Genomic DNA, 25,849 nt, shown 5'->3' with positions numbered 1-25,849 from the left:
GTGATCTTGTTAGTCTCAAAAGCACTTCCTTTACATTTTTGAGATGGATGACATACACATTTCAGAGAGAAAAATCAAACATAACCCTGCTTGATATGTTAAGAGTTTAAATAGCAAGGTAACAGCAAAGCTGAGAACAGAACATGGGGTATTGATTCTTTGCATTCACTGCACAGAGGAACCAATAGAAGAAATATGTTTTAGAAGCTCAAATTTTGTATTTATGCTTATAATTGGAAATGAAAAAAAATTTATTCAACAAGACTCAAAGAAAAGTAGTGCTGTGATTGGTAATTTGAAAGCAAATATTTACCTCAAGGCAAGCCAGGTGAACATCTTTTATGATGCTGCCATTCTTAGAAAACACAAGCTGCTTCAGCAACAGGCAGCCAAGTTCTAAAGTTGCCAAACGGATTTTTCCATCTATGAAAAGAAAATTTCAATATACAGAACAGTAGCAGTTTAAGTATTGCTCTTCTCATTATTCAGTGCTCTTAAATGTTTCTAGTCTTCTCTGTAATTGTCATACAACCCCTGTCTGACAAGGATGAGTGCTGATGCTGGTTTAAAATGCTGACGGCTATAAAAAAAAATGCTGGAAGAATAATTCAAAGCAGAAGAAAATTTAAAGCAGAATTATGCAATAAGAAGGCAATAAAGATTAAGACTATCAGAAAAGAAGCCAAGTACATGCCTGTATCAACCTGAAACACAGGCTGAATTACACTAAAATTACCAAAGAATCAGAATTTGGCATGGATAAAGTTACAAGATGAAAGGAAGTTTTGTATATAGCATACTAAAAGGACATAGCTTTTCCTTAAAAAGTGTCCAAAGGATTCAGATACAGCCTGGATGGGAGAATCTAGAGAAGTAAGAGTGAAAGAATGCATTTAAATTTCAAGCTTTTAAGTATTTAAAAAAAAAAAAGATATTAGAAATGTACAGCCTAAGCTCAGGGATCAATACTAAGACAATAGACCCAAGGAGGCAGACATATTAGTTTTTGAACCCAACTCCCACCTACAATTTTCAAGTCAGCACTATGCTGCCAGAAACTAAAGGTACAGACTGAGGCCAGTACCCCCAGAAAGAAAAGGAGATGTTCTACACTGCATTTAGCAAGATTAATAAATCCCCACTATTTCCACCCCTCCCAAGAAGTGCTTTTGTTTAAATAAATGCATTTCCTCATCTTGCACTCTTTCCTTCTCCAGTATGTACAAACTCTATATATAAACATGCTTTTAATCTGTGACTGGCACATCAGCATAACAAGTTAATATTCTGTAGAACAATCCTGCAAACAAACATTAGATTTTATTCTGCAGACAATCAGGAATTTGATAGTGTGACAGTTTGAGGGGAAAACCAGTTCTACTTATTTGAAGTTTGAAGAGAGGAAGTGCAGGGAGAAGAACTGTGGCTTGAACAAAAATCATGTTTCTGTGGAATAAGTCACTAAACCTTGTATCTCTCATTTCACAAAAAAAAAGTTGCAGTCAGGAAAAAAACCCACATTTTCTGCAAAACAGTTCAGAACTAAAAATACAGTCTGCAATTAGCAAATTTTTCCATATTTTTTTTTTACCACCTCTAGAGACAAAGGACTGCTATAAGCTAAGGGTACCATATAGTTTTTAAGACTACTTCTCCACTAGAATTACTTTTACAAGCAGAGGTGCCACAGATCATATTTTCAGGATTAAATCATACGTTAAGCTGAAATCACTATATATCTCATCATTTTTGAGTATTCAGAAATAATAGGGACAACGACAACAGATCCCTGTGTAGTCCTGAGTATAAAAACAACTACTCAGCAGAAAGAGTTCTGTTTCTTCATCAATCAAGGAAAACCTGATAGTTGTCTTTCACGGACCATACCTTATTGTTTGCTGTTGCACTGAAATTATTGTTCATTGAAGAGAATGCTAAACAGATGCTTTCCCCTCAAAGACAAAAGGCTAGGTAGCATTCTTTTTTCATCTTCAAAAATTCCAGCTTGCCAAAAAAAGCAAATATTGGAAAAGTGATACCTGGTTGTGCAGCATAATTCATTATCCTGATAAGCCCTTCTGCAAGTACATGATTATAAGAATTTCTCTCTTCAGCATGTTGAGCTGGAAGTTGAATTCTCTCCAGCTTGACTGGGTCAATTCCTTTTGTGGGGGATGAAGGAGGAAAGGTGAATTAGAACACAAGGAGTATGTTTTGAGGTAAGTATTCAAAAGATCATAGTGGTTTTCTCAGAAGAGTGTAATTAGCAGTACAAAGCAGGACAAGTTAGTTTTGAATTTGTTACAATGAAAAGGAGGAACAATAGAAAGACTAAACACATTTATGTATCCCTTAGAAATCTTAGCCTTAAATGGAGCCTACTGGGTGAAGACACCCAAATCTCAAAGTTTGGTGACATCCAAACCATTTTGCTGCATCTGGAATTCTGAGACTGTTTATATCTAAATGAAAAAGTCAAGCCACACATTTGAAGAGCATAAAAGGCTAACGGGGAAAAGATGAAAGCCTGACTTTAAATTCCACTTTGGTAGTAAGTGATCAGTTCATACATGTTTTAGAAAGATGCTAATTTTATTTTGTACCTAGTAGTCTATTATTTAGTACCCATCCTCCCCAATGCAAATCACAGATTCTCACTGATGTGTTGTATAAGGAAATTAAACCGATCTTTCTTCAACATATTCCTCTAAAATAGCAAAGTTATTTCTCAGGATAGACTGGTTATTGTAATACCTGTTAGAAGAGAACATAGTTACGGATTGCTGAAGATCTCCCTGTCCTTGTTCTAAAGAATGAGAATAAACAACCCCATAAACCAGAAGATGACTATATTGCAGTTTATAACTTTTTTCCACCCTAAGCTTGTAGTTAACTACATCATATCAACATCATTTGTGATATCTGATTTATTTCTTCACTAAGCATATGTATTTAGAACAATTAACAAAGGGTCTGTTTGAAGATTAGTAACAGTGATACAAACGTTTTCTGTCATGAGGCTGAAGAAAGGGGGGAGTGGGGGGAGGAAGCTTTTAAGGAACCAGGGCAATCATAGTATTAGTGTTCACAACAATCTAACAGTTTACTAAACAGCTATAGTTTTACTTCTCAAAAGGAATGCTGCTTATTGGTAACATTTCTCAGAGAATATCTGTATGCAGACTAAGCTCTCAGAAGGTTGTGTCACTAAAAAGCAGAAAATCATACAGGAGACTAAGAAAACATGGAGGAGGAATGAAGCAGGACCATGCAGGTGTCCAACAAAGTGGCCAAATTGAAATCATGGTGAAAGAATTCATATTCAGCTATCTTTCATTTGGTTGTTTGCTTGACAGCAATGCAGAGTTCTGCATTCTTCAGATACAGTATATGCTCTAGCAACATATATGAAGGGCGTCTAGTATTAAATATCTCTCAGATACAATTTGAAAAAAATCTGTTTAGCTGCATATGTATACCTCTTGGGATTCTTTCTTCCTGTTCAGAGATATTTCTTGCTGGTGAAAAACAAGCACATCGTCTTTAAACTCATTCAAGAACATGGAACAAAATGCAGACTCAGTATCCAAATGGAAGGAGTCACAATAAAAAGCCTCAGCAGGGTGTCTACATTTAGTGACAGAGACGGCTGCTCCCTTAGAAGCAAGGACTGAAACCAAAGTTCTTGGTTAAGCTAGGGCAATTCAGATTTTTCTGAATGTGTTCTGTTGTAGCCTTCTCCATAGTGCCCGAATGAGTAAGGGGGGGGTGGGGAAGGTGAAATTCAAACTAATCAGCTAGAGAATCAGAAATATACCTTAAACAGTCAATATACCAAAACGTAAAACTGCAACTCATTTTCCTGTAGTGTAAAGAGGACAAGCTTGTGTTGGTTGCATTCAGTCACAAGAAATCGTCCTAAATTTTCAACTCATTAGCTGTTTATTTGAACTGATTCAAGTGCTCACTGCAGGATCTACTATCTGTCAGATAGAGAGTAAATAGATTCTAGACATGCAACTCCTAGAGATTTATTACTTCCTGAAACTGGGAAAACAACCTGGCCTCTCCATGTCTGGAGAGAGACCTTCATGTCCTTTTGTAAAAGAAAAGGATCATTGACACATATCTTGAGAAAGTCTGTAAGCATACCAATCTCTTGCATTATACTGAATTCAGATTTAAACATTGACTCCAGTTCTACCCTGACTGATACTAAGTTTGGTGTAGAAGCAAGCAGTTGTATAGCTCCTGAGCTTTTAAAGAACCGGGGCACTAAATCAGCAGCTTGTAAAACAACTCTTCTTCAAGCCACAGGCACTGATTCTGTGGCCCTCAAGGCTAAAAGCAGTCTATTACAGGGAACAAAAAGAGTGGGTTGGTGAAAGAGTGTGAAGATCAAAACTAGATGTTATTATCTTTATAGCATCTAAGGTCAAGGATAGGAGGAGAAAGGAAAATAACTTCCAAAGAGCAACAGGTTAATGTAAACTGTTGACAAGGAAAGCCACTGAGTATAGCCTAAAAAGTTTTTAATTTAGAGAGGGTTGATGTGATCACCAAGGAATTAAGTGTAGATTTTGACCCCTTAAATGCATAAAAGGTATCACCAGTTTACTGGTCAGGATACTTTTAGTGTCTTACAAGGTAAATATTTCACTGCCTATTCTATGTCTCTTGGCAACTGTGGATATTGGGTGAAAAATAAACAGAACAGAAATAGATGAATCTAAGCAGCAAAAGGCTGCATCTGCTGCATTCCTCACTGTTTACAGCAATACTATAGATGTAAGCAAATCATCTTTGAAACAAGAGAGGATATCAGACTTCTTTTCTGAGAACAGGATATTGAAGAATGACTAATTACACTGAAAGCAAATACAGTGGGTTGCAGGACTATGGTCTTAAATAGAAAAATTCTTAAGAAATACAACCCTAGGGTGCAGGCTTACTCCTTTACTATGACATTGAAAGACTTCCAGGGACTCTCTGAAGTTGCAACAGTTACAACTAATGATTTTGGCTATTAACAGATTCAACTAATGAATTTTAAGTGAAGAGAATCTATCTCTGACATCACTGTTTTCCAGCACAGTGATGTTCAAAAGTCCCTTGGGGAAAGATGTTTTCTGGGAGAACTACAGTGGTTGCAGGGGGGCGGTAGGAAATCAGAGAGGGCATGGCAAGGCTGCGGTGCTATTTTTGATGATATTAGTTGCACTATTATTTCTTGTCATAAGAGACTGTGAAAGCACTGAAATTGTCAGTAAATTCTACCAAATCATTCTTAAAAATGTGATCGGTAGCAACTGTTTTTACTTGAGTATACTTATTTCTGTCTCCCCCATGTCAAGAATTTCTCACTGTTTAAGGCATACATACAGTTACAAACAGATCATGCCTGTCTAAAACCATACATGCCTCAGTTTTCTCTGGAAAAAGCAAAAATTAGTTACCTTTGTTATGTGACATTGCATATAGAAGACAGAGCACAAAGAGGGCATAATAATCATCTTCAGCACAGTCCAGTGCATTATAGACCATATCAAGAAAAGGCCTGTGGAAAGGAGCAATTTTTAAATGGATAAGAAGAAAAGACAACATCTACAGAAAAAATGAGTAAACATTTTGTTCTACATGTAGCTAATGGAAGAGGCAAGTTTATAGTAATGTACATTTTCAGGCAATAAACAAAAATTAACCTGTTAAGAGTACTCGGATTATAGCCATGCTTTGTATTTACATTCTGACATTAATTCTGATGTTTTAATGGCATTTGTTACATAGTATTTCCCAAGAAGAAATTGTTGACACATTTATCGGGCTGTTTGTAGAACATTTAGTATGCATGCAGAAGCACTGTGCCACTTGCTTTAAGTACATATGTAAGGAACTTCAAGGAGCTGATATCACTGTTGCATAGAAAAAGACTACCTTAAAACTGTGCTAAACAGAGTTGAAAAGTTTTTACTTTTTGCACCAAAAGTTTGGAGGAAGCTAGGTTATTCTAAAACAATCAGTCAAAAACTTTACCAAACAGTTACAGGAAAGAAAAATTAACAAGACGACAACTTTTGAATGAAAAAAAAGCAAGCTCTGGACTGCAGATGAGCTTTGTTTTCCTGCATTTAAGCCTGTGTGACCAACACCACCTATAAAGGAAGCTACAAACAGTGCCAAGACCACCTTCTCCTCTACCCTGAACAAACCAGAAAAGTCCATTTAACCCAGAAGCTGTTTGGACAGATCAGATATGGCTGAGATTCAGCTGATATTAGCACAAGCCTGATGGCAAGGCAACCTGGTTTCTTGTCTTAAACTGGCTTGAATCCAGTGAGTTCAGAGCACAAGTAGAAATTAAATTCATTTTCACAGGTGACCCACAGACAAAAAAACCCCAATAGCATCAGGGAAACGTCAGCATCACCAGAAGAAGAGAGTGTAAAATCTTGATTGAAAAGAGATAATTCCTACCTCTTAAGGATTGTTTTTTCCTTAAACCCCACCACTTTACAATACCTAAGCTACATTCAAATAAATACATTAAAATAACATCTGAAGTCATAAAAACACTTTCCTATCTTCAGACCTAGCAGACAAACAGCATCCACTACAGACTCATCATTGTGGTTAGCTAAGGGTCAGAAGACAAGATACTTCAATGCCTATTCCAGACCTGTGGCACCCTTACGGTCACACTTCTATATAATGGTCATAACAATACATTTACACTTTCCATCAACTCCACACACGTCAACAACATGCTCTTTTTTACTAAAACAAGTCTATGACACGAATAACAGAACACACTGTTCCTCTCCATTTCATGACATTGCAGTCATATGTTTGTGCACTTCTGAAGATGGATGACAAGCATCCTCTATGACACGCTTAAATGCCACTGAGTTACGATCCCTCTTTGCCCAAGTTCAAGACTGCTCTATGTACTGAAGCCAAATTTCCCATGATATTCCTATTGTAGATCTCAGAAGAACATAACTATTCAAGCAAAACCAGCCTAAACAATGAGCAATGTTGAAAATCAATCAAGAGTGCCTTCAGCTGTCCGAAGCATTGAACCAGCCTTACAAAGCCGCGTGACATCCTGAAACAGGGTGCTTTACAGAGTGAAGGGAATTCAGCTTCAAGGCCTAAAGAAGAAAGACAACCAAGATACCCAGGTTCAAGTATTAAAATGCTTAAATGCTAGATAACACTAGGTCTGTTGTCAGACCACCACAGATGGTCATTACCCTAAAAAAATGACCTACAATGTAGAAGTAATATTATTTTATTAAAACCAATGTTTTTAGGAGGTCTAAGCTGCAGAAATATTGCTGCTAATGGAATAGCTACTGATATAACATGGTATTAAATGACTTCTGTAATCTCTAATGCATTTTTCATTGGTTTTCCTACACATACTACTTAGATTTGTGAAACTACAGAACTTCAAAAAAGATTACAGCAGTAGCAGTGTGATAAATAATTTTCATTTCAGGTGCTTCTTCACAGCATCAATTTATCTGCATTATCAAAATCTCCACTGCAATAATCTAAAACTGAAACAATTTCTAGGAATCCCACTCATCAACAGGTCCTGGTATAGACTAAACATAGGATAGACCCAGAAAAACATCAGCTCTAAGAAAGTAGCAACAGAAGGCACAAGGTAGCATGAAGGTTTCTCATTCTGGAAAAAACTGCTGTGTAGCCTATCATAGAAGGAAGTTAACTTAAAACAAGCTTTTAGGCTTAAACTTTCCAATAGTAAGGCACATCAAAATAAAAATAACACCAAAAATACTTAAAACTTTCTGTTACATCCTTCACAGTAGTAAAAGGATTAAGGGAAATTTAAAACTTGACTTACCTTTTACAGCTAAATTTAACTGCAAACTGGGCTGTTTTCCATTTATTTTTCAATAACAATTGGACAATTTTTAAAAACCACTTTTAATATTAAAGGCTATATAACAAATATTTCCAAATTTATTTCTTAACTCTGTAAGCATTTTCTTCCTTTCCTAGCCTTTTACTAGTGACTTGATAAACAGATCAGATGTCATACAAGTATTCTTCAAATTATTTATTCTTGTGGAGTGCGTCTGCAATTGAAGACTGCAACACATTTGGAATTACTATTATCACAGTCATTAATGATTATTCCAGTTATGGAAGTTTCTCCCACTTCAACCATGGAAGAAAAGATCACTGCATTTTTCACTACCACATGGTACCTTATCCACAAGGCTCAGTGATTCCAATCAGTGTAGGAAAGAAGACATACACACTTGATTAAATTTCTTGATATTTTGCTACTGTTTCAAATATTAAATATGGCATATAGAATAACATAAAGTCTTAAGATATAGCAGATTATCCACCTATATTTCCAAAAATTCATGTACAAAACTAAGGCCAGAAATGCCCTACACAAGGTCTATCCTTATTCTAAAAATATTTTTAGCTCTGCACATTCTTTGATGCTGGTTATTTTCACTAAAAGATGCAGGATGCTGTCAGATCATAAGTACAGATCAAGAGATTCCTGAAATGCAGACATTTGGCATCTCACATGTAAGTATTTTGCAGTTTTCAAGACCTGAGCATCCTAGTTGCTTTAGTATTCACTGCAGTCATTGCCAATTTCTAAAAGCCATTTAGGACATACTTTAGTCAAAATATCAATAATCTAGAACAATGTATTTTAAAGCCAGTTCAAGTCAAGGTTTAATTTCACTTTTACAATGAAATTAAATGTTATCTTTATTAATGAATATAATCTAAACTACATCAAAGCTGTAATAGAGACAGAATGAAATTCTGGGAATACCAGGCAGCATTTCCCAAGTTTAAAAATAAATCTGAAATCCTATTAAACATGTGCATTTCCCCAAGGGAACATTTGCAATTACTTTTGTGTCAGAGATGGCACTTTTGGTTTCTTTAGCATTCTAATTACAAGAACACAAAATTCTTACTAAGAAAGTGTCTTATGGGTATTTAATATATTCAAGTTTAAATTCTGAAGTCAGGGCAATTTCTGCTCCCTGAAACCCTTAATAACTACATTTCCAAGAGAAGTTTCCAACAACCCTAACATATATATACTAATGGACCTTGGCAACCATATATAGGTTAGTAGGGTTTACTTGTAACTACTACTACAATTCTGTAAAATTCAGCCCTGAACAGAGGAAGTTTCCTTGGTTTTTCCCTATGGGTATATACAAAACGGACAGATGTGACCACAAATATCACTAAGAACAAGTCTTCTGCCTTGATTTAGAGGTTTTCAAAAATTCTGGAATGAAAACATTTATATTCTGGTTTTATTGTGTTAATATTCTGTAATTTAACTTTACCAACTTAAGGCATCAAGATTACCATAAGGGAAAGCACAAACTTTACAAAAGAACAGGACCATTTCCTGAAGTGATCAGCAGAGGGGCCATATCCTGTTTTTCTGCTGCCTCACTTATTTGTGATCTGCAAGAAACCCTGTAATTTTAATTGGATGCAGATTTGAAATGTCCCTTAGGAGAAGTGAGAGAGTTAACAGGAGGCCAAGTAAGGAAGCAATCCAGAAAAATATATTACAGTTCCTTTATACCTGTTCCAGTTTGTAATCTCACTCCCAGAGGCAGCTGCACTCTTTTCTTCATCTGTTGTATTCTGTTCTGTCACAGTAGAGATAGACAATTCTGACAGTTTACACCTCTCCATGATTACCATCTCTATTTCTGAAAAAAAAACCAAAACAAAAAAGTCCCCAAATTTGATTTCTTTAGCAAAGTTATTGCAAACTCTTTTGTATTTTCTGGTTTGTATTAAAAATGACTGATGCAACTATATAAGAGCTATAATCATAAGCTCAGAAAGGTTAATGAATGGATATAGGCCAATTTTCTCCCTAATAAAATAATTTGTTTGTATTTAATTAACTCCTATAAGAAAATTATACATATGCATAGTAAGCGTAAAGAAAATACACAGATTATTTTGGCAAATAGCAACAGTAATGCCCCTCCCCTCCAAACCACAGGAAGAAAAAATGTAGAATCTCTTTCTGGAAGAGAAATCTGTGACAGTGCTGGTGACACTGGGGCATGGGTGAACATCAAGTTTCACAGAGGGTGTAAACTGTAGGTGTCTACAGTTATAGCAAACAGGATACCTGGTTCCGAGTGTTTCACACCTATTGGCTTTAAGTAGAAATACTAGGACTAAATCTAGCTTTTGCTTAAGAATTTGGACAAAGATGACTAGTAAATACACCAGTTTAAACAGTAGATTGCGTCGTATTTTCTTCAAATCATGGTAGACAACACATCAGTTATTCGAGACCATTTAAGAAAAGTCTTCTCAGACTGTTTGGAGAGGGCTGTCAAAGCATAAAGGTCTTGTTTTCAACTGCTTGCATGCAATTCTGCCACATTTTTCTCAATTCTTGTCTAAAGCTAGGACTATTTTCTGATATACATCCTTTTAACTAGTAAAATAAACAGTTGTGATCTGCTGTAAGAACATTCATCCCATGAAACCAATTCTTCTTAAGGTTAGCATTATATCAAAAATCCTGAAAACATGCAAATTAAAAAAAAATAATCTAAAGAGTTAGAGGTTTTTCTTCAGTTTTGAATACGCAAAATACTCCAGACCATCTTACAAAGGCAAAGTGGCTACACCATTTGCCTTACCACGTGAGTTTCAAAATTGTGAAGTCTACTTATAAAGTGCCCATAATAACGTACACCTGGGTGCAAGGCATTCATCACAAGGGCTAAAAGCTACAGCAAGATATGAAAACACTTTTATAATTTTTAATCAGATTAGATAAATCATTCTGTCAGAACATGTACAACATGAGAAAAAAACCACAGTCAAAGACTGAAACATTTCATGGTTCCAGGTTCACCTAATACAACAAGAGAATAAATTATGTAGCATCACAACTAGGTCCATACAGTAAAGAACAGTATCCAAAGTGTAAGCATAGTTTTTATTTGCTAGTATACTTACCTTCATTTTCACTGCTTGTTCTGACGCCCTTTGAACTCGCTTCTGTACCTTTAGTTTTATCTACATCATCTTGGTTATCTTCAGATCCTTTCTCCTCTTCATCTTCTTCACCAACATTTTTATAGTTGGGTCTTTTCTGCACCCTCTTCTTCCCCTTATGTTTGTTGATTTCAAGAGACCTCTCAAGTGTTTCTGTTGGTTTTATGAAACATCTGATACTGGACTTTGCCTGTAAATTTGAAGAGTTTACACAGAGTTAAGCAGGATATTTTTAACTCAAAAAAAAAAAAAGAAATTTCAGTCCATATTAAAGATGGTAAATTAGCATACCACTTACAAATCTGAAATCCATTTTAAACTACAAGGAAGCAGAGCTCAAGTTGTATCAAATCATCTGTAGAACAATTGTCTCCTAAGTAACATATCCTGAAGATCCACAGTTATAAACTATGCCATCTTGAGCCAAGAAGATATAGAACCATGCATTTCATCAATAGAAATTTCTTAAATTCCTTTCCCTTCTTTGAACTTTCTTAACAAGTGACACAACAGGTGACAGGAAATTAAGACACCTTTTGCAAAAAGGATAAAGGCAGTAAAATCCAAAGTGTGTGTTGACAGCAATGTATTAATACAAAATACACTCTTTGAATATCTTTGGCAGTAGTAATGAGGGCAAAAACCAACGCTCTACGCCACGAGCTTGTTTTGAATCTTAAGCTTCACTCTACAGCCTACTAGTCCTTGTATCAACAAGGAACAAACAGCACTGACATCAACCTTTTTTAGGCCTCCAGACATTGACTTACCAAGTCCAGAAAACCAATACCACTTCATTTGTTAGACTTTAATACACTTGTATTCCACCCAAAGATATCAGGAGTTTATCTTTCAGGTCAAAACACTGTTTCTGGACAAGGCAGCAAACAGTATTCAATTAATATTTTCCTGATTATTAATTTACAGAGCAAGAAAATAAATTTAGATGACAAATTTCTCCCAAAGGAAATAAGTATTTTCAAAAGTCCATGCCATCCTAACAGAGAAATATGTATTCTTACAGACAGACACAAGACACTACAAGTTCTGCAACTAGCAGGACTTAACAAAACTGTTTCCTACAAACTTGCAGATTGTTTCTGTGCTGTGATGCTTTGAGCTCCCTTCCCACTTGTTAGGCCTGCCAGGTGGATGACCAGAGTACATACTCTCTCTCACCCAGAGCTATAACATGGATCAGCCAAACCTCTCCGATACTGAGAAGTTAAACACATGGTTTGGGGGCTTCCTGCCAGCCTGCTACAGAAACGTCATTACCTTTCAGACCTCAATACTTTCTATCACATTTATCTAGCTAAAGGGTTAAAAATTTAAGGGCAAGCAAAAGAAAAGTTTTGTATATTTACTCTAGTCTTACTTCTGATTCCATTCCTTGCCTTAGGTGACTCAAGTATAACAAGCATTGAAAATGAGTGCAGAGACCTCAGAAAAAGTTTGGAAAAATCCCTCCCTTTACCTATACATAAAAATTAAGAGATTAGGAGAAGATCTGGGAAGACGCCTTCCACAAGTCAAAAGGCCAAAAAGTTTCTCTGAATCTTCTGACTTTTTAGAAAGGTTTTATTCAAATCTTGCATCAGTCACTTTAACTTGGCACTGAAACAAACCATGTAGTAGGAGGAATCTTTCACAATACCAAAAAAACCCACAATGTGAAATTTACCACACTTATGTCCCCCAGTAACCTCTCTGATATATTTTTAGTCTGATCAAAATGCAACCTAGGAAGGTTATAAAACAACCAGAGTTACAACCAGATTAGCTTTTAGTGATGGCTTCTGGTCAGAAAAGTCACAAGGGAAGAACACTGTCTCATTCTTCAGGGAATAAAAGAAAAGTAGCATACAAGATGCATAATGTATTATCCCCTTCCTGCATTCACTTCTGACAACTGCTTCCTAGAATCCTGTAGCCACTTTCTTTATGAAGAATGCATGTACTTAACATTCTTGGTATTCCTAATATGCTGTTAGCCATATGAGCAAAGTAACGGAAGAGACCAGTAGGCAGTGATGCGCTCATAAGCAGTGAATCATGGTCTGGTCCATCTCAAGAAAGACTGCTGAGGAAAAGTCCACATATATATTCTGTTCTGCCAAATATAACAAGGCTATATACTTAAAACATTCTAAAATCAGACTTAAAATTAATTTACATAGTATATGGTTTATCTAATATACAGTTTGAGATACTGCTATTTTATACTTTTAAAATGTCTTTCAACTGTATTTTCAATTATGGTTTGTCTTGTGCAATATGCGCTGGTAAAATAAGGCAGTGCCAGTAACAAGTTCTACAGGAAGGAGAAAGTAGGTTAAACAATAAACCAAAAACCATGAAATAGGTAGAACTAGCCCACATCCGAATTACGCAGGAAAAATATCTCACAGGAAGTAAAATAAACCTTAGTGTGATGACTGCTAACAAGTTTAAATACATTCTGTTGGCTACACATGTTCAACTCTCATGAGGTAAGAGTTAGTATTTCTTCTGATGCCACCTAAAAACAGAAATAGAGAGAAAAAATATGGAAAGAAAAGTGTATCTTAATTTGCTGTACTTTGAGGTGGAGAACCTGTGCAGTGGAGGTTGGGCAAACATCCCCTATGATGTTCAGCACATCTCCGTTGGTAGGTTATTGTCAATTCAAACACTATCAGTAGGTTAAATCTGCTGATTTTTTCAAAAAATTGATTTCCAGTAAAAAGTACCATTTGTTCTTGTCATGACAACTACCATTGCACTTTTGTCCTAAATATCTCTGGATATGTTGCATTTATAGACAGTAATTGCAATCCTTCTCAGCTTTTAATTAAATATTCTTTACTCATTTAGTCTCCTAATGAGGACACATCACCCTGCTTCTGGTAATCTCAGTCCATAGTCTGCACACTTCATTCCACTTTAATTAATCTTATCAGGAAGATGAATATAGACATGAGGTTCTACTTCAGGTTTTAGAACTACATGTTAGTTAGAAACTGGCAATTACACTTCAATTTAAATATATCAAGACATCTCAGTTACAAGAGATGAACAGTGTTAGCTACAGAGAAGGGGTTTAGAGATAACTGGGGCTCACCATAACATACAGAAATATCCCCAAAACAACAAGCTTAGAAGAGCATCAGAATAGGATATTATTACAGAAAGGAAATAGTAAAAGATCAATTTGGGTCTGACTTGAGAACAAACACAACTCTAAACTCAGTCAAAAATTTAAAAACTTGCTCATCACTTTTTTCTACTAACCTCAGAACAAACAATTCTAAAGTAGCTCTTGAAATAGGTTCCACTGTTCAATAGAAGTTTATAATTTCTTTGCAACAGAATACACCACAGTAATAACTTTGCAATGATCCTGATACACCCTAATAGTCTAAAGAACAGCCCCTGAAACAGCTAAGAATGATCAAAAACCAACTTTCTGCTCTAAGAAGTCTTATCACAGAGCAACAAGAAACTGCCTCACCTTTACTCGTCTATATCTCCATATCTACAGCTGACTTGAGCCCCACTGCATTGAGCTGTGTATCAGTAGAAAACAACATGCAATACATGCAGTAGTTGTTCATACTCAATTGAGAGCAGTAGGTTTTCTGACAGTACATGTTTTTTTCCCTCCAAGACTTCACCAAGGAACATGGTTGAATTTACTAAAAACTATAGTTGCTCCCATGGAAGTTTCTTCCTCATCCAGCAAAAGTGACACCATTCTGTTGTTCCACTGTCTACCCTAGAAAGCCAATACCCCTCCTATTTACTACATGTTCAGGTATGACAGAACTCCCACTTTACAGGACCCATCTTTAAGACCAGTAAGAAGCAGCAACCTGAATAGTATTAGAAACATAAGAGAATAGATGAAGTTTATAGGACACCCCTAATATTCCTAACATTAGTGCATGCACACAGACATATGCTACAGATATTTTGCAACTCTGTACAGCAACTACAAGAGGAAAAGAAAAATCTCAGTTCTGCAACAACTGGTGCCCCACCCTCCCACCACAAACTTCCTAATAACAAAGCTGCTTCTGCGCAAGTAACACACATGACATTCAGTATACAGCTAGCAGAAGGTCAGACATTTGCTAACACAAGTAAGAAATTGCTTTATCTTGAAGCATTTGGTCAGCTCTAACATTCCACTGTAGTTTTTTCTAAAAGAGATTAGATTCTAAATATCAAGGTCAACAGTACAAAATACAAGATCCCAAAAGCTATTGGCTAAGAGCAGCCCACACAGCTTCCACTGCACAGTAGGAAAAAATTTGGAAAAGTTGACTTGTATCATGGAAGAGTTGAAGAGTATCTCTCCCTTGAAACTCTAAGAGCTATAGTCACTGCTAGGAAAAAATGTGCATAAGAACCAACCTACTGCTTGTTATCAATTAAACATACAGTCAGTAACTCTTTGCTGACCAGTCACACATTAGGAGGACATGTTCAATCTTTAGACAGAATTACAGTCAGAAGCATCTTAACCAAAGTAAGGTCATAACATCCCCAAACAGGCCTTTAAACAAGCAAGCATTTCACAAACTGTGAAACCCACACAAAAGGGGAAAAAAAAATCATACACAACACACTCAGAATAACACTAGCAACATCTACACAGGATTAAATCTGAAGGTACAAGGACAATGACAAAGTGATAGCACTCCCATCTCTTTGTGGCTGGTCTATATTCTCTTGTGCACACTGACACACACTTTCAGAGATGATCAGTTTTACTCCTAAAACATTGGGAATACTCAGACAAAAAAAAATATTCTTCATTTCCTTCTACATCCAAAGAATTTACCCCTCCAAAGCTTTTTTTTGCTATAATTTGATGTACAGAACCAAGGCCAGGTTTGGTTGTTTTTTTGTTGTTGGTGGGGGTTTTTTGGGTTTTTTCGTTGTTTTTTTTTTTTTTTTTAAATCTCTCATTTCTCATTTCTACTATAAGTTGCATGAGGAATTAATTTCACAGAAAAGTTGTGAGGACTCATTTCTACTTCACAACTAAAGAGCTGATAACAAAAACTGAACACAAAATACTGGATTACAAAAGTGTCCCATCAAAAAGATGGAAGCCTTTGCAGTGTCTGATCCCTGCAGAAGCAACTAAGTATTCTACTTTGTGCCCTAGACATTCTTATACCACTATCTGAAACACATATGCATGCACGAAAGTATTGTAACTTTGACAAGAACATAATACTGTAACTTGCATAAAGCATATTTTTGGTATCATATCCAACAACAAAAGCTGCAGTCTCCTAATGCTCTTTTCTCCTAAACACAAGGACCTTACCTTACCAGTTTCCAGATACCTGATTTTGTTTTTCAAATATTTGATTTGCCTCTAAAAAAGTGTATTAAAGAGTAGTTGGACACTTACTGAGTTTTTCTGTATATCTTGCTCAACTTTTGAAGAAAACACCGAGAGGTCACCATTAAGTATAACCTCAGCCAACGAGTTCACCAAAGGGGCGTAATGTATAATTAGAAAAACCTATTAAAAGAAGGGTGGAAAGAAATATCAGACATATAACAGAACATAGAGCTTCACAGTTTCAGTCACTGAACATACTTCTATGACCTTGTTAAACTGGTATCTTAAGGTTACATACAAAATAAAGTACAATTGGTAACACTGATAGTTCATGAAATCTACTTCAAAACACAGGATACCATAATCCCCTCTATAGGTATTTGACCTTTCTCTATATTTTAAGCTACCTAGGTTTGATATTCTTTATACTCTTCTTCTGAGACACATAAATTCTCTGTCCTCATCAGCTTTGAGATGGATGTTGTGTGATTGTTCTAGCAAGAACTCAAATTAAAACTGCTCCAGAAATATTTATTTTTTGAGAAAGGACACAAACTGATTACGGTACACAGCATCCACTGACCTTCTTGTACGCCAATGACTGGCAGGACTCCAGTAAGTTGTGTGTTGTGCACACAATTACTTCATAGTGATTCATGAGTAACTCTCATGCAACAGGCTGAATTGCATCAGAAGCAGTTTTTCTGGCTATGAAATTGCAATGAATTCTGGTCTAGTTACAAAGCAGCTACACAAAGTACTACATAAATTACACAAGTAATAAGGGCCACACTGCCTATACCATTCTAGCACTTACCCAGAAGTGCTTTGGTGCTTTAACAGAGTTCTCTGTTTATACTAACCAGGCTATTTGAGGGAAAGCTTACAAGGTTGGGCCAGTAATTAGATTCTGGATAGAACCAGCTCAGGGCCAGCTGCAATAGCCTCATATCAGCTTATATCCATTCTCTTCACAGGAATACCAAACCTGGATCCCTAAACAATGGCTCTAGCTGAAAAATTCCCAAGCAATTTCTAAGTCAGTAAACCTAATAATCATTGTTTTGACAATATTTAGCTAAATATGATCTCCACAGATTTTCTGATTAGTCAGAACCATACCAGACCTTCAATAGTGAAGTGATTATTAGTACGCAGCGATGACCTACATTAAACTTCGAAGGTCACAACACAATTCAAAAATGCTTTAGACAACCTATGAAACTACCCAAGCTTATTGTAATTCAGAAAGCACAGCTCAACTATACAGAGGCATGTTTTGGCATAAGTACGTCACACGTTCACTTTGTGAACAGTAGCTAACACTGCTGTGCATGCTGCTACTATGAGTCTCTCAAGACTTGTCTCCAATGCATGAGTAATGCCTAAAGTATATGCCTGGTGTCAATAACAGAAACAGCTAAGAAGGTTTTTCAGATGCTCAGTGTACGCTTTTTCAGATCCCACTTCAAAGACAGACTTTAGGTTAAAAAGAAGGGGAACAATATGCATTTCTGCCAGTTAGAGAAAAAAGTAGCTTAACTTTCCACATCAAATCCCATTCTGATACACAAAAAATTTGTTCCCAATTCTTTACAGTTAGGAAAAAAGTTCTATTTTATTTATTAAAAATAATAAAGGACACAGATGCAAATCTTGAAGTGATACCTAGCCAATACTTCCACTAAAATCAAAGAGGTTAAGAGTCCAACATATTCAACACTATGATGCAGATCCCTTCAGTTACAAGAAGCTGTTGCTCTTACATTTTTATCTGTGGTAAATAATTCCCACATGATGACAATTTTTTTAGGTTTAAATTAAAGAAGCATCAAATTATACTATCCTAAAAAATTTCACATTTTTCACATAAGTTCTTAAAAAAAATTTGACGAAATTAGAGGCCAGACCATAATAAAATTACTAATGCAAAATCATAAGTTCAATGAAAAAAGTATAAATTCTATCAATGTGAGTCAAAACTATTTTCAGAGAATGTAATTTAAGAAAACTAGTCTCATAGCAATGCACCGAAGAGTACAAAGAGAAAATAATATTTTTTTCCACAATAAAAAAAGATCCACTGTAAAACTCCATTTAAAAATAAGTTCTAGAAAAAAAAAAAAGGACATGGGAGAAGAAATAAAAGGTACTTAATTATAGATTTAAGGCATAGGTATAATGAAATTCAAATTGTGAGAGTTTGAGCTTTTGGTGGTAGTGCTTTTTTGAGGTTTGTTGGTTGGTTGGTTTGGGTTTTTCTAAAAATAATCAAAAAACCCCATGAGACCATTGCTTCCTCTATTTTTTTGAATAGGAAAAATTCAAGCCTGAAATTTTCCAAAGCTTAGGCAGATTCAAAGTGCAGTATAGCATCTATCTAAATTTCACCTGCAATTTTACTGACTCCTGTCGTAGCATGATGCATGGCTCTATTATGCACCATTTTTCAGGTGGTGTACATAAACGATAATCACCAAATGCTCTAAAGGCTACCCAGTGCTATGAGATCCTCAGAAGAACGATATTAACTCGACTAAGCAGCTATTTGGTCTGTTAATAAAGAATTTTTATTTTTTTAAATGAAAACTGATATTTCCCAAATTGTCTTTAATGGCTTTGCCAAAATAGATAAAATACAGTAATTTATAAATCATAGAACTACTGCAAAACATGTTCTGAAATAGGACAAAATACTCAATACTTACTTGAGAAAGAAGATAGAGAGAAACTTGGAGACTTATTTTCGGACGCTCTCCACCCTATGGAGAAAACATTATGAAAAATGTTGATTTATTTATAAGAAGTTGAAGCATTTACACTGTTTAATATTTTATTTAAAACAAAAATTTTAATATTTTATAGTTCCACATCCTTCTACAAAATTTTCAGAGTATCATGCTCTTTAACATAACACTTCTTGTAAACTATTTCAAATAACAATTCTCCATATAAGCATATCCCTTGCTATGCATGCTTAAAAAAACAATTGCTGTTGATTACTGTCTTTCATAGTCACTTCAATAATTTAAATTTAACAGATGAGTATCTGAGAAGTATGTTGGATTTCACTATGCTACTATTCCTTCAAAAAGTACTTCTCAGTTAACATTCATTAAAGTCTACTCTAAAAACTAGCTATTCAGAAACAATGAAATATTGCCCACGTAATCTTGACAGACACTTCTCTAAATCAGGTAAATCACACGGGACAAAAATATTTTAAGTAAAACTTGAGCACAACAGTGCTAATTTTATATACCAGTAGCAATAAAAGTGTTTCTAAAAATAAACTAGTGATAGTTTAAAAACCATCACCAAATAAATTAATCAAGTATCTCAAGAGGTAAGAACAGCCCAATTTTATGTTTGCAAATATCTCTGACCTCATCATAATAGACACATGTGCCTGAAAACAGGAGGACAAGCAGGTTTTTGTACATGCACGTAAGGAAAGAGTATAGCTGAAATGAAAGTAAGTGTCAGGAAGTCTGCTTCACCCTATTCCAACGGCCTTACCAATGGCAAGACAAGCAGCTGACTGTTACTCAATTTTCAGTGCCCATGCAATATACTGAATTCATGAACTTGCAAGAAACCTGATCTCTGGTTAATGAAAGTATGCTGAAAGTCACACTGCACTGTGTATCTTAAGAACAAACACCACTACAGATTAAAACGGAGGAACCAAGCCAAAAAAAATTCCCCGAAATAAACAGTGAATGTTGTTTTTTTTTAAAAGACAAATGAATACAGGAACTTGTAGAGGTTTTAAAAAAACAGTTTCTATTTCATTAAAAATTAGCTTTCCACTCAATTTAAAGGCTATGCTTTAAAAATACATTCAACTACATCATATTCAAACACAGCTTATCTGCAAATACAAGAATCAAGTAACAAAACCAGAAGTTTATGTTTTCTACCTGGAGTGGACTTTTACACCATGGAAAATGTGTGTACACACTGGAAAAAGTTATTATAATCTTCTTTTGCCAGGAGACAAGTTACCACATCAGAAAAAGAAATCACACATCGGCCAGCATCAGAGAAATTTAAACCCTGTTACAACTCTGCAGCTCTTCTTGCCTCCACTATTGTTAGCATTTAACAACCATGTCATCCAATACCATCCAATGTCAGTGAATAAGATTTCATCTATTCTACCCTTAAATTCAGTTTCAGAGTATCTCCCCCTACAGCTATCTTTCTTAAACTGTTTCATGTAAAACACACAAACATAGATATCAATAGTGTTAACTCTACTACAGAATACACCCGCTGAACAAATCATTATGCATACTGAAAGCAATTTAGACTTTATGACTTAACTGTTTTCGGCTATTAGCTTACCTGATCTTGATTTACTAATGAATACACATAGAGAGGAAGAAAGAGCCTATTAAGAAGGTGGTCTGTGAGCACATCATTTAAAAATTCACAATTAATGATAAGGATATCATTAAGGTAATGTAAATGATCAAGATGTTCTGCTACCAGGTCACTCAGTTTGCCTCTATTTCTGTGCCTAAAGAAGAGAGCAGAAAAAAAGTCTCAGATATATTCAATTATCAGTCTTAAAAACTTAAGGAAATAATTAACGTGCATCCCTCCCACAGATCACCTTGCACAGATTCACTGCCTAAAGACAACGTTAGGTGTTGGAATGGGCTGCCCAGGGAGGTGGTGGAGTCCCCATCCCTGGAGGTGTTCAAGAGCAGGGTCGATTTGGAGCTTAAGGATATGCTGTAGGTGGGAACTGTGCTAGGTGAACAGTTGGACTAGATGATCTCCAGGGTCCTTTCCAACCTAGATGAATCTATGATTCTAAGACGTTTTCAGTAAAGTTAACTAATCCAGCTAGCAAGCAGTATTCAGGTTTGTATGTGCTTTACAATGCACCTATCAAGTTCCTCCCCAAGTATTCAGAAGCAATGTTTTTACAAAACTTTGCTTTCCATTGCCAGAGTCTTTTCACAAGCCAACCATAAAAATCTGTAAGATTTGTTTCCAAAAATAAAAGAAGAAATCTATGTTGTATTTAACATCTACCTCTTCACTTTGGGCAGCTGTTTCTTGCTTTCCTGTGCTAAGTTGGGGGCGGGAAGGCAAACCAAGAACAACCTGAATCAACAAAATATTTCTGTAGTTGATAGTGGAATATTACACAGGAATTTCACGTCTGACAGTTCACATATTAAATAAAGTTCACCCAGTTAATTTTTTTCCTAGAATCTTTTCAGAAAGCTATTCTATTGAGATGACACACAGAAAAGGAACATTAAAAAGACGAAGTTAGTAAGACTGAGAAGCACAAAATACATTTTGTGTCTGATGAATATCTACTAAATTTAGCAGAATTAAAACAAAGATGAAGAAAAAGCACGCCACCAAACACTAATTTACTTGTACAGATATTAGCAGAGATAGGGCACACAGCACTAACCACTATGAATTCAAAGAATCACTAAAAAAAACTTTGCAAGAATGAAAAGCTTGAACTGTCTAAAAGGGAACATTTAGATATGAACTTTACAGAACTACTACAGACAAAATAAGGAGTATTAACATCTGGAAAAAGCATTTCCACTACTCAGCATTTGTAAAAGCTTACTCTTCATCAGTCTGCACACAGTTATCCAGTTCTATCACGTGGCTTCCAATAAACCAAACGAGGTTGGAGAAATACGGGACAGCAGTTTTATCTCTAATGTAATGCAGCATAGGTTGGTTGTCCACTGAAGAGAAATTGTTAAAAAGAAAAATCAGTTGACAGGTCGGTTTTTTTTACTTTGTTGTATTTCTTAAAAATTATCTTCTGAATTTTTATTACATGCTAGCTTTTCATACAAGTTTATACCTGACATGATCTTATGCATGAAATGGACATCTACAAAAGTGTCATATCACTTCTTAATTGGCTTGAATGAGCCCAATACTGATATATTTACATAGGTCTGAAGATAAACAAATCTAGTGGAATGCAGAAAGGTTTTTTTAGCACATTCTTTATTAGAAAAGAAGAGAAAAAAGCATAAGAATAAAGCAGTAATGCTGAAAGTCAAGCTAATTAGACTTACATGACACTGCATTAAGGAACACAGGAATCATCAGTGAAGGAAGGGCAAAAGAAACAGACAACAGTTAACAGGATTAGGAGCTGGGATAGTGACATCCTCTAAAAGGGTTTAAAAAGCTAAAGCACAAAGCATCTAAACTAAAACATACAGCGCAGGTGTTAGATCAGAATATATGCAAATGGATAGTCAGAAAATTGTGAAACCTGAACATCTGAGCTGTGTTTTTTCAACTCTAACCTTTATAGCACTACAACGTTCAATGAAAATTCTAAACAAATATATATTTTTACCATAAAAATATTTAGTTATATAAACAAACAACAAATAGGATATGAAGCCTGCACTTTACTCTTTTTGCGAGCTCATATTTGGGTTTATAGCTCCCTTGAAGTAAAAAACAAGTACCAAGTGCCCATTTCTCAACATACAAAAGAAAGACTTTTGTCCCTTGTGGTCAGCATGATAAAGAACCTATCTGCTATGCAGGGTATTCAGTTATTTGCAAAGCCAATATTGCATTGTTTTAAAAAGGATCTTATGTTCTTCTATGATGAAGACTGTCATCAAATCACTGCTTCTCTTCATTGATAAAGTTGTGTAAATACAAAATATAATTTAATTTAAAATGTATTGAAAAATAAGCAGTCCTGCATGAACACATTCCCTAATACATACTATCTTACAACATGCTGATTTCAGTGGTCGAAGTTCTGAATACCAATTCTTCTACAGAGACCACTGAGATATTATCAATCTATTACAGATTTTATAAACCCCAAGAAAACTTAGGGGGAAGTGAATGACTTTTGGACATTGTCTAACCCAAACCCATTCTCAAAGTAGCGTTAACTTCAAAGTTCAACCAGGTTGCTAAGGGCCTTGTTGAGTTTTGAAGATCTCACATTCCTCAGTTTTTCTGGAAAACCTGTTGCAGCGATTAACGATTCTCACAGTAAATTTTGGGGTTTTTTTTTCCCTTATATCCTACTGGAATGTCCAGTACAGGAATTTTAAACTGCAGCCTCCTGGCCTTCACTGGGCACCTCCGGAGATGATCTAGCTAGATTAGAGTGACTGCAGCACATAGAAGCTCTACAATCATATTCTAAGGCACTTCAAATCCAAAAGGAAGTGATGTAGCCCACAAGATTATTGCTTCATACCTTATAATGCTCAAGTTCACAAGTAAAAGTATCTGATATTCTTAAAGCACTTTGGTTTTAGGATTGGGGTATTTTTTTTGTTTGTTGTTTTTTACATAGTCACATTCTGATCTCTGTTGGAAGGGAAAGTAAAGTTCTTTATGTATGCTTGATACTGGTTTGGGCTTTTTCAAAACCATGTTTCATCTGTGAGGAAACAATAATATTTACAAGTACATACTGTACAACTGGGGGTCTGTTTCATAAAAATCAAAACCGGTATCTAAGCATGTCAACATGATAAGCTTTTCAACGTCATAAAACAGACAGAAAGCCCTTAAATGTAAATAACTGAAGATTAAACTACAATAAAACAAGCATTTTGTATACATGCCTTTTTTAATATGTAAAAAACCATACCTTTGTAGACATTTAAAGTTATAGTCCTAACAGCAATCCTGACCATGCTTTCTGGGTGATTAAAAAATTTAATAGCTTCAGTGTACAAAGCGAAGTCATTAGTGTGCTGTAACAAGAGGAAAGTAGTTATGAATTAATCAAAATATGTACAGAATATTTGTTGGGATTCTGTATGAAAAATGTTTACCATTTATTATTCTGATTTTTTACCTTCTACTTAAGATTTTACAATGCAGAGTCAGCCGCATTTGTAGCTCTACATTAAAATAAAATGTTTTAAGCGTCAGAGCTTCCCATGTTTACTCTGGACATACTCAGTGCTTTAACGCCCTCTCCTGGCAAAAAGTGGAATGGAGCGAGGAAAAATCCAATTCACCTTTGGCCTTCGATTACTCAGGGTTTTTAGACTTTGACTAAGCCTCTTAGAAACATGTAGTGCAACAGAAAAGATCCTGTTTGCAAAAGCACGAGAAAACACGGCATAAGCAAGTTGAATTCTCAGGGAAGCAGACTTCAGAACTACTGAAACAGTCCAATATTAACACTAACTTTCAGATTTTGGTTTTATTATAGCTGTATGAGGACAAAGAGCTTCTTTATCATGCTTTGCAGAGATCCCCACAAACGAATTCTCAATCACTGATATTACCATTATAAAACTAAATCCAGGACATACTGAGACAAGAGATTAAATAGAATATGTGCCCAATTTCTATCAATTTCTAATTGAAGTCCTTTATAGTTATACCGCAACTCTTTCTTCACTTACCTCATTATAAAAGAAATGTACAGTATGATTGTTGAGCTTCAGGGAAAGAGTTTTCAAAAATGATATGTAATATGCCATGATCTCCTCATCAGAAAAGTCAAATTTGTGCACAATGATAGAATTTACATAGTTATTAGAGAGCAGGTAGTCTGAAAAATGAGACATGACACAAGGTTAACAGAAAGCAAAAAATCATTAAGCCAAATAGCTGTATTTAAAGTACCAGCTAGCAACAAATTACCTGATGCTTGAAGATTGCAATTTTTAAAGCAAACAACTCAGGTGATGGCTACAAGTGGTAACATAAGGAAATTGTTTCCTACAAAGGTCTTTGCTCCCAAGAAAAAGACAACTGAGAATATACTTCACCTTCCTTAATTTATGTAGGCTTTGCAGCTAACAACACTTAAAACAACTCTTTTCCTTCCCTCTTCATGATAGTTGGAGTACTTTAACTATTCATTCTCTGTCCTCTTTATGTTTCTAAAAACACTGAAGTAAATGCAAGTGGCTGAATGCCAGCCCAAATGATGTCAGAACAGTTCCAGTACAAATTATGAGTGCCACATAATCTGCAAGGCAAACATTTCAGACCACAACTAATTTGCTGACCTAAAGAATGTCTTGAAACATGCTAAATAAGTGTTTCAGAATTACCAAGCAACTTTTGTACTACTGAAAATTTACATTAAAAGGTGTTTTGGAGTCAAATTACACTGTATCTTCAGTAGTGTTCCATTAAAAAGATTGTTAGGAATTTATATGGTACTTCTGTGAAGGGGTACTAAGACAGAATTTCATTAAATGAAGGGGAATTCAATCAAATCCTGATCACTTAATCCTAAACAGTTTAAAAGCATGCCCTTACACAATGAAGTTTCATGACTTATGTTCTCAAAAAGGATGTTCAGAGTCTGTAGAAGCTGTACACACACGTAACGACCAGATTTCTGGCGCAAGATGTTCAAGAAGAAAACAAACATATTCTTCTCCAAGAAAAAGCTGAAATAAAATAGAGGTGTCATTAAGTCAC

The 25,849-nt window shown here is 35.5% G+C and overlaps 1 protein-coding gene across 5 annotated transcripts in view; it reads right to left on the bottom strand.

Annotated features, from left to right (window-relative positions):
- Positions 1-25,849, bottom strand: part of CLEC16A (C-type lectin domain containing 16A) — an 80,807-nt gene that overhangs the window by 47,143 nt on the left and 7,815 nt on the right. For 3 of the 5 annotated variants that reach the window (XM_026858654.1, XM_026858657.1, XM_026858656.1), the window contains exons 3-15: positions 25,685-25,818; positions 24,817-24,965; positions 24,048-24,153; positions 22,486-22,491; positions 22,020-22,143; positions 20,759-20,933; positions 19,117-19,170; positions 16,475-16,588; positions 11,026-11,254; positions 9,617-9,746; positions 5,457-5,557; positions 2,040-2,162; positions 314-423 (exon numbers count right to left, since the gene is read on the bottom strand). In XM_026858654.1, coding sequence (XP_026714455.1) covers positions 314-423; positions 2,040-2,162; positions 5,457-5,557; positions 9,617-9,746; positions 11,026-11,254; positions 16,475-16,588; positions 19,117-19,170; positions 20,759-20,933; positions 22,020-22,143; positions 22,486-22,491; positions 24,048-24,153; positions 24,817-24,965; positions 25,685-25,818 — 1,555 coding nt within the window. The remainder of the gene's footprint in view (positions 1-313; positions 424-2,039; positions 2,163-5,456; positions 5,558-9,616; positions 9,747-11,025; positions 11,255-16,474; positions 16,589-19,116; positions 19,171-20,758; positions 20,934-22,019; positions 22,144-22,485; positions 22,492-24,047; positions 24,154-24,816; positions 24,966-25,684; positions 25,819-25,849) is intronic. The other 2 variants (XM_026858655.1, XM_026858658.1) reach the window with 1 other exon arrangement.

This window comes from Athene cunicularia (genome assembly GCF_003259725.1).
Source record: "Athene cunicularia isolate RWA chromosome 14 unlocalized genomic scaffold, athCun1 chr14_part1, whole genome shotgun sequence".
NCBI lineage: Eukaryota > Metazoa > Chordata > Aves > Strigiformes > Strigidae > Athene > Athene cunicularia.
The sequence above is the reverse complement of the archived record's forward strand: the minus strand, read 5'-3'. Positions and strand labels throughout refer to the sequence as shown.